This window comes from Takifugu flavidus, chromosome 21, assembly GCF_003711565.1.
Source record: "Takifugu flavidus isolate HTHZ2018 chromosome 21, ASM371156v2, whole genome shotgun sequence".
NCBI classification, from domain to species: domain Eukaryota; kingdom Metazoa; phylum Chordata; class Actinopteri; order Tetraodontiformes; family Tetraodontidae; genus Takifugu; species Takifugu flavidus.
In genome coordinates, this window is record NC_079540.1 from 6,257,632 (window position 1) to 6,267,470 (window position 9,839).

The 9,839-nt window shown below is 55.5% G+C and overlaps 1 protein-coding gene across 1 annotated transcript in view; it reads right to left on the bottom strand.

The window, feature by feature from the left end:
• Positions 1-1,912, bottom strand: part of foxo6b (forkhead box O6 b) — a 29,035-nt gene extending 27,123 nt beyond the window's left edge. The window contains exon 1 of the mRNA XM_057020389.1: positions 478-1,912. Within this exon, the coding sequence (XP_056876369.1) occupies positions 478-975 (498 nt within the window). The 5' untranslated portion in view covers positions 976-1,912. The remainder of the gene's footprint in view (positions 1-477) is intronic.
• Between the last annotated feature and the right edge of the window lie 7,927 nt (positions 1,913-9,839).

The window sequence follows — 9,839 nt, forward strand, 5'->3', positions numbered from 1 at the left end:
CACCGGAGAGCAAACGGGGGCGGAGTGCCTCCGAATGGTTTATCCCGGGCCCCCAGCATGGGTGCCGCTCCACACGGCACCGGAGACGGCCTCTGTCCCCCGTCTGACCTGATAAGCAGAGGAATTGGGCTGCGCAGCAGATGCCTCGCCGATGCGTCACGGCGGCGCGTAATGGTGGCCTCTCCAAATGGAAGCGTGATAAGAGTGGGTCCCAGCGTGACTGGGGTCCAATCCCTAAACGCGATGAACTCGGCGAACCCTCAGCCAAACATCTTAACCGCCCCTTCCCACACACTGTAGCGTGGCGTGACGCGAGGACGCACCGCGGACATAAATTGCCGTGACCAGGGGTCAATTATGTGGCTTTCAAATATGCAGAGAGTCTGCGGACGCAGAGGGAGCCTAAATATAGTGCAGCTGCTTCTCCAGTATGAAACCATCAGCGTGCGGTGTCAGAATTCTTTCATGTGGCCTTACCTTCCATCCTGCTGAACTGTTGCTGTCGCCTTTATCCTTGAAATAAGGAACAAAGCGAACCATCCAGTCATAAATCTGGGAGAGGGTGAGTCTCTTCTCCGGGGCGCTCTCGATGGCGCGGGTTATCAGGTCTGCATAAGACAGGTTCCCCCACGCGTTCCGCCTGGAGGACTTGGCTTTGCGCAGCTGGCCGGCCACGTCGAGGGCAGCCCCGGACATGCAGGCGGGGGCGGCCACGATGGGAGCCGGGGCGCCGGCTGGATGCGTGATCTCCGCCGGCGCGCCGCCCTTCCTCTCGGCCCGGCATGCGGGCACGTTGTACTGCTCCACTTTGACCGACGCCAGGGCCAGCCCTCGGCTCGCCTCTTCTCCCGTGGAGAAATCCTCCGGACACGGCAGCGGCCAGGTGCACGAACGCGACCGACTGTGGGGCTCAAATTCCGAATCGATATCAACCTGATGCGCGTCCATGCCGCCGTTCTTCATCATCATCAGCATGCTGCTATCCCGGCTGAATCTATGTCAAGCCCGGGCAAGGTCACTACAGCAACAAAAGCCTGTCAAATTTCTGACAGAGAGTTGGGTTTGTTTTTTTTTAAAAAAGAAAATGCTCCCAAACTGGTCCTTTGTAAAGAGCGAGTGGGCCAAACGCGTGTTGTCTGACAGAGATGCTCAGCAGCGGAGGGGGGAAATTATCATTCTCCTCAGCGCAACAATGTGGCATCACATCAGGACAGATGAAGGTGTATCCGCGGCATCGCCAGCACCATCTGCCTCTCTCCCATCTCCTGTGCACAGCCGCGGCCGCCGCTCACGCATCCACCCTGAGAGGAAGACTCCGGCTGCAGCAACAGTTGATCCTGATGAGGTCCGGCGCAGCTCGAAAGGAACCAAACTCCCCCAGAACCGCTGACTTCACAGCACGAACCCGCGGCTTCGGCCGCCTGCGCCTTCGTTGCGAGAGCTCAATCAGCAATTAGACTCCATCAGAAAGACAAACCGGGCTCTGGGTGAAGCGTTCACACGCAGCGGTGGATTCCCAGACGAGGAGCGGGGAGAGCAAAAAAAGAGCGAAATAAAAAAGCCCCGGCGCGTTTGGTCGGGAGCATCCTCCGCGTCTCCGCCGCACGCTCGCTTTGGCGGATCTTTCTACCTTTCTGTCCCGCAGTTTCACGTCCGTGGGTCACATGGGTGCTCCGATCTGCCCGAGCGCGTCTCCGAAGGCTTCCAGACATTTAACTGAAGCCCGGAATAAAGTGGCAGAAGTGCTGCTGCCATATAATTGGACGCGGCGCGGATCAAGTCACTCCCTCCAGAACAGGTTTCCAGAGAGGAGGAGGAGTGTGCGCGCGTGTGCGTGCGTATTTGTGAGTGTACGCGCGCGCGGCCTCTTGTTTCAAGGCTTTCTTTTATATTTAATAACGTTTCATACCTCGCATCAGCAGTAAATTTCAATTCGATTACGGCAGATTAACGATCAATATTAACTTTATCTCCGTTTTGAGCTAATTAACAGAAAGTTATTGATTAAACCCTTAAAAATTAATTGCCGCTGATAAAATTACTTCTAATCGACACCATTTCACGGAAAACATCCCGACGCTGCCTGCACCTTTGACCCCTTTGGGGGCGTGGCCACCCACAGCCTGCTGGCGTTTTACCTCACTTGTGGGGACCTGATGGGATTTAGCAGCTTTGGTTTCACAACTTTGAGAGTAAAGTTTGAAAAAATATCTTTCTAAAAATAATCTGGATGACCTTTAACAGCTCTGAGAGGCTGGAACACAGCCGGGACAGGGTGATGGTGGGTCGAACACACGCACGCACACACACACGCACACACACACACCCTGATCACCTTTAGTTGCCATTGTCATGGTCACATACAAGGCCAGATGGGACTTTATGGAACTTTTTTACTTTATAATGTGTGTTATTACTGACTCCTGTGTGTTATTACTGACTCCTGTGTGTTATTACTGACTCCTGTGTGTTATTACTGACTCCTGTGTGTTATTACTGACTCCTGTGTGTTACTACTGACTCCTGTGTGTTATAACTGACTCCTGTGTGTTATAACTGACTCCTGTGTGTTATAACTGACTCCTGTGTGTTATAACTGACTGCTGTGTGTTATTACTGACTCCTGTGTGTTATAACTGACTCCTGTGTGTTATTACTGACTCCTGTGTGTTATAACTGACTCCTGTGTGTTATAACTGACTCCTGTGTGTTATTACTGACTCCTGTGTGTTATAACTAAATGAAAATCGCCCTGTCGCTCTGGTGTCTTTGTCTGTTGCGGCTTCTTTATGAAGATAATTATGGGATGCATTGGCGTTCGTCTTATCTGACATTTTAATGGGAAAATATCGCAGCCGGCACGTTTGGTTTTGACATCGTCAGGAGCGTCACTTTCTTTGGTGGTTGTGAAGGGCTCCTTCAATAGCGGCTGTGTCTGGATCTCCCTCAGCCCCCCCCCAACGCCCCCCCAACGCCCCCCCAACGCCCCCCAATGCCCCCCCCCAACACTGACAGAGGCCGCCGCTCGCTGACAGCTGGTTGTCACTGACAACCGTAACCCCAAATGCACCTAAATGGAATGCTTTCATGAGGCCTAAATAGGCCCATCAACAAGGCGAGAGAGTGTGTGTGTGTGTGTGTGTGTGTGTGTGTGTGTGTGTGTGTGGTGTGTGTGTGTGTGTGTGTGTGTGTGTGTGTGTGATGCTGTAAATGGGACCACGCAGGGGGAAAATTCAAAACACATGGCTCTGTGGTTGGGGAGGAGGTTTTTTTCTTCTCCGCAGAGAAGTTCTAACAGGAATTCGGAGTGACTCCTCTCATATGGAATGAAAACAGGGAGGCGGAGCCAGCAGGCCGGCTGTTGGGCTGTTGGTCCTCGCAGGTGATGCGGCGCCGCGGCGTAAACACGTGAGTCACAGGGCCGGACGCGGGACGCAACAGCCTCGTGAGGGAGGGGGGGCAGAGGCACCGAGGCCCTGCAGAGAAGCTGGTTTCTGCAACAACTCGTCAGAATTATCTTCCCTCTGTTGTCGCATCGAATATCGAAGCTCGCCGTCTGAACGCTGCTCCGCTCGCGCAGGAACCAGAGGCGAAAGTCAACGTCGCCACCCAAACAAGAAAAAAAATTAAAAAATCCGGTTTTTCCCCTCACAAAACGGCGGCATTTTGCAAAACAAACACTGCTGCCATGATGTTGTCAACTTTCTGTGCTGCCCTGGGGTTTGTTAGCCTAGCTTAGCTTAGCACAACAACTGGAAGTGCTGCCAGCTCATTCTAACAGATACTTGTTTACCTGAAGGACTGAAAAGGGAAGAAAGCCGCTGGGAAACGGAAATACGGGGCGACGCTCCAGTGCTTCAGCTGAAGCAACGGGCGGCGACCACGACCCCGACCACGACCCCGACCCCAGTTTGTGGAGGCGCGTCGCATGTTTGCCAGTCCAAGCCAGGATCGGCCAGTTTAAAAACAACACCAGTCATCAGCTTCTATTTCTAGCTACACAACACAATGATGAGCGTGTTGACCGGCAGCCGGGAGACGAATCCAAAAACCCCCCAGTTCATCATATGACCAGCAGCAGTCAGTCAGAGGACGACGCCGGCGGCGGCGAGCGCTAATGTCGTGTCACAAACCGAACCATGATAACAGGTTTGAGAAGGTGATAATTGTCACTGGTGGTTTACACAAACTGCCCCCGCCCTCCAGGCCCAAACAACCAAATCATCAGTTGACCACAGCGATACGCAGACGCACGAAAAACGCCGACGCGCTAAGTTTTTTTGTGGGGGGGGGGGGGGGGCTCCACATCGTTGCAGTGAGTGACTCGTGCCATCTGCGTTGGATCGCAGCGGGAGAGCGCGCATCATAAAATCCAGCATACATTAAACAACAGAAGACACACAAGCTTGGATAGGATGCGTTCAAGGGCCCCGGAAAAGGCTTGGAATTTCAACCGCTCTGTGTTTTTGACATCAGTTGATTGCGTGAGGCTCGAACTTGAGTGTGAAGAACGGTTAGCATTTCTTTTTTCTTTTTTTAGCGTTTCATGAATGGCAGCGCTAATAGCATTAGCATCGACATAGACGCGGAGTCTTTGGGAAATCCCGGTGATTCATCATGGAGCATTTAACGTAAACATTCACACGCCCGCCATCAGAGATGCACAAAGAAGTCCTGCGGCTAATTAGCTTAGCTGGCTGAGAACAGCGAGCCCGGAGATAAACCTTTTATCAGTTCTAAACAATCCTGTCTGCTCGCCGCGGTCCTCGCCTCCAGCTAACGTTTGACACGTATCCGACGCTAAAACACAATCAAATTAGCACAGACGCGCCACCAAAATACATCAAATGAGATCAGCTTCCGTTAGCGTCGTTTGTGGACGGGAATGCAAGATTCCCTTTCAGAAGGCTAAGAACGAGACTTACAGGAGCAGAATTCCGCCCCTCTGTGGGAGTATAATGGATTTTTTTAATATTCACGGGGCAGTTATTAGCATTAGCCCGATCACCTGCTGCCTTCGCCTCCATCTTTAACACATAGACACCGAGGCCGCCGCGCACCCTCGCGCAGACGCTAATTGCCTCCTCTCTGCAGGTTTTCCTGTTTCATTTGAATGTCAGATCCAGTGATCCAGCCTACGGGATTATTGATGTGTTTACTGTGGGGGGGGGGCACTCCCTGCCCTGGGAAACCCCGAGGCTTCGCACCGTTGAGTAACACTGACACCGACGCCTCTGATCAGCAGAGCCGGCGCTGCTCTTAATAAAGCAAACACAGCTCACCTGTTAGTCTCAGTCAAAGAAGATAAACCCGTCAGGACAAATTCTGGAATTCCTCTCAGAATTCCAAGATTTGGAAGATGGAAGGGAGGGAGCTGAGGGTCCGAGGGGCCGGACCCTCCGTGGTCCCGCTTCAGGGGCTTGGCTGCGTAATCCCCGTATCAGATACCGGGATTCTCATGGAGCTCCGGAGGTCCTGATCCAGTCCTGCTGGCTCACAGCTCATCACGTTCCGGGGAATGACAGTGGCCTTATCCCGAGAACCCCGACAGCAGCGTCACATTCCTGCTGCATTTGATCAAAAGTAGCAACTTCCCCCTTGAACTTTTCCTTTCAGAGCAGCTGGGGGGAAATTATGAGAATTCGGAGCTTCGCCTTTAAATGAAGTGTTGATGAATAAACGCTTCCCTGCGATTTCCTCTTGTTAATGAACCGGCACCGCTATGAATTATGGGAGATTTCCATCAGAGGGGGGTGAGGCAAGCGGCTGTGGGGCGACATCGAAACCCTGTTTCCCAGCATGCATCTGCCCGTGCGGGACGGAGGCCTCGGACTCCCTGCTTCCTTTGTGCGCTCTGACAGTTGTGCACGTGTCGGCGCTGGAAGGTCGTGAGCACCTGAAGGGACGTGATGGAGCGGCCGCCACGCACACGGCGGCCCGCCGCCGCGCACATTCGCCGCGCACGTTCGCCTTAAACCTGGGGGGTTGGCTCAGCAACAGAGCCGTTAGCGCGGCCAGCTCGTTAGCTGGGGGGAACCCAAATGTTTCCAGGGTTGGACTCTCTGGACGCTGGATACCTCGGGCAAGGCAGCTAGCTGCACCTTAATCCCCCCCCCCAGCACCCCCTGCCCCCCAGCACCCCCTACCCCCCCCCAGCACCCTCTTTTATTCCCATCCAAGCGCGGTTACATAAGAGCAGTTGTCTCCACAGGGTCGGGCATCTCCGCCGCTGGCCATCCCAGGAATGTGTCTCCTCTGTAGGTCTGGGTCAGAGCCAAGCCCGCGGCCTCCCAACATCACCCAGTCTGAGGACACTCCAGAACCACCCCCCCCCCCCTCCCCCAGTGAGAAACAAAAGGCTGCATTTTGTTCCCATATTGGAAGTACAAGTTGCGGTTCTGTAAGTGCGCACACGTGCGTGCTTCCTCCTGCTCCTGACAGGCAGAAACCACGACATTGTTTCGCGCCCGCCTGCCTGGGAGGCTTTTGATGAATACAAATCCAGTTTTAGTAATATTTAAAGAATCCGCCTGGAGCGACCTGCGGCGCCGCGGCGCGGTGACAGACCTCTCTCCACTCCACCTGACATAAAGAGGTTTAGCTAACACTACCCGACACCTACCGCTAATCCTATTTCAAATTGCACTCTCAACCATGAAATCCACTCACAAGAGGGGGGGGGGGGGGGGCACAGCGATGCAGAGCAGAGGAGTTACAGAGATAATCCCCCCCCCCCACCACCACCGCTAGCAGCATCCGCTTTAAAGCTACAAATGCCGGCGAGCACAATTAAAGCAGCTACAAAAACTGGGAGGAAGGTGAGGGTGTTGAAACGAGGTTATGTGGGGAAGGAAGAGAGGGAAATAGCATCACGCTGCGTCAGCGGGCGGGGCCAGACACACGCCACGCACCGCCGCCACGCACGGCTGCCAGAGCGCCATCTGAGTCAGCGGAGAGCCTCCGACGGCGGTTGCATAAAGTTAATCACGCGGAATCTTCCGAGCCTCGCGGTGTGCTAACTGAGAACCGAGCCCAGATCCCCAGCGCGGGTCCGGACAGGCCAGACGGGAGCGGTGGGGGCAAAGCGCGAGGAGTCACCCTGGGCGACGACCGCAAAACAGGGCCGCGTTCCAAAGGAGTCTGGAATGTGGAAGCTTCGTTAGGGCTGGAGGCGCTCCGGAGCAGCTAGCTCCCAAACTTCCCTTCAGCACCTTCACCAGCAGGTTTCTACACAACATCGTCCAGATGGACGCGTTTCAACCTTTAAAGTCAAACGGATGTTCCGTCTCCTGCCATCGGATCTGTCTCCAGGCGACCAGGAGCAAGGGAAACTCTCTTGTAACAGGGAGAAACCCAGAGCAGGACCAGGCCCCTCGTGGGACCCTGCTGCCGCTAAGCTCCTTTAATGCTAACGTCAGATCCTGACGAAACCTTGGGACAGTAAATCCAGTTGTTTTCCCAACGCAGACGGAGAAACTAAGCGAGAACAAGATGCGAGGGGGGGGGTGAGGGGGCCACGGGATGACGGGAGGCGGCGGAGACGGGCAGCGCCGGGGTCCGTCTGTGACAGGGGGCGGCAGGGCGGGTGTCACCAGGTACGGCTCCACCTGTCGAGCTTTATCTCAGCAGTTTCGCCCGGCTGATCAGAGACGACAGGGCTGCTGCTCCCAACCTTCATTCATCTGTCATACCGGGTCAGAGCGGGGGGGGGGGGGGGGGGGGACCGTCCCACGCTGGAGCGACACGGCGCCGAATTTAATTCCTCTGAAATTTCTATTATCGCGACGGTCACAGGTCAGAGCTGCGGAGAGGAAACGGAGGCATAAACCCCCCCACCCCTCCCCAACAACTCAGATTAGAGGGAGAGAAAACGGGGGGTTCAGAGGGTCGTATATCATTAAGCAATTGAGAAAGTTAATTAGGCAGCTCTGATAATTATTGCCATGGCAACCTGAGCGCACTCATGCAGATTTGATTAACAAGGTGCCATTTACGTGCGCTGGGGAAGCAGGAGGCTTCGGCAGCGCTGCAGCGCCCCCTAAAGGCGGAAGGACCGAAGTGTTCCTGCATGTGTCAATCCTGGCGTGGCCACATGTACGGAGGAACCTGTTTCTGGAGGTAAAGTGGTGGAGCTGTGGCGGAGGCAGATGTTTGCAGCTGTCCCGTTGCCCTCAGTTGGGAAACAGCAGCATTTTAGGAGTGCGAGGCGCGAACGGGGGTTTAATAAAGGAAATCATCTTTCAAAAGCAGAGAGCTGTCAGCGATCGGGACGAGACTCCAAAAGAAGGAACAGATAGGTGCTGGGAGTCTTCAGAGGCGGTTTTCATCAGCGTGGGGGGGAAATGACACATTTAGCATGTGCTAGAGACGTGCTATCAAAATCGGTTTGCTAAAAAAACTCACTTAATTAGCACTCTCAAGGGTTTTTTTTTCTTTCTTCCCGCCGTTGATGGGACCATTAGCAGCGTGCAGACAAAGTGGATACATGAAAGTAAAGGAAGCTCGGTGGGAGATTCTCCAGGGACCTGCTAATCCTCCCCCACATCATCGCACGCAGCCCAGCCGAGCTATGGATTATAGTTTATTATACAAATATCAAGCATGGATTCCTTCTAATAACAGTCATATCAATTAAAGCCCTCTCACTCACGGGCTTCATAAATATCTGACAGTGGCGCTCTCTCACAACGCCACGGTGTAAAAATAGAAGAAGAGGAGGGAGGAAAAATAACATTGATTTTACTGTCACAAATATCCGCGTCTCCATCGAGTCCCTTTGAAGTCGCTCCTCACCTGCGGTTCACCGCCTTGTCAGCATCCATTACGGCTCCGGCTGCCGCTGCACCTGGCTGCTGACATCTTCTTCCTATTTTTACGAGGAGGCGTCAGCTGACCATGTGTAATTCACGCAAAGGCGAGGGGAGCGTGGGGGAGCGTGAGGGAGGGAGTGGAGGAGAGGAGGAGCGAGAGGGGAGGTAGAGTGAGGAGGTGGGGGAGCGTGGAGGAGCGTGGAGGAGGTGGAGGAGCGAGGGGAGTGTGGAGGAGCGTAGTGGGAGGAGAGTGGAGGATGTGCGAGAGGGAGCGTGTGGAGGAGCGTGGAGGAGCCGTGGAGGAGCGGGGAGGAGACGTGGAGGAGCTGGCGGGAGCGTGGGACAGAGAGAGGGGAGTGTGGAGGAGCGAGGGGGAGCGTGGGGGAGCGAGGGGAGGGGGAGGAGCGTGGAGGGCGGGGAGGAGCGAGGGGAGTGTGGAGGAGCGCGTGGGAGCGTGGGGGAGAGGAGTGGAGCGTGTGGAGGAGCGTGGAGGGCGTGGAGGAGCGAGGGAGTTGTGAGGAGAGAGGGGAGCGTGGGGGAGTGTGGAGGGGTGGAGGAGCGAGGGGAGTGTGGAGGAGCGGGAGAGAGGGGAACGTGGGGGAGCGTGCGGGGGAGCGTGGGGGAGTGTGGGGGAGTGTGGAGGAGCGAGGGGAGTGGGAGGAGCGTGGGGGAGGTGGAGGAGCGTGAGGGAGCGAGGGGAGTGTGGAGGAGCGAGGGGAACGTGGGGGAGCGTGGGGGAGTGTGGGGGAGTGTGGAGGAGAGAGGGAGCGTGGGGGAGTGGGGGGAGTGTCGGGGAGCGAGGGGGAGTATGGAGGAGTAAGGGAGAGAGTGGGGCGAGAGAGGGGAGGAGTGTGGGGGAGTGGGGAGGGAGCTGTGAGGGGAGTGAGGGAGTGGGGGAGGGAGCGACGAGGGGAAAAGTGGGGAGCAGAGGTGGGGAGAGTGGGGGAGAGTGGTGGGGTGTGGGGGAGCGAGGGGAGCGTGGGGGAGTGTGGGGGAGAGTGGGGGGAGAGCGAGAGGAGTGTGGAGGAG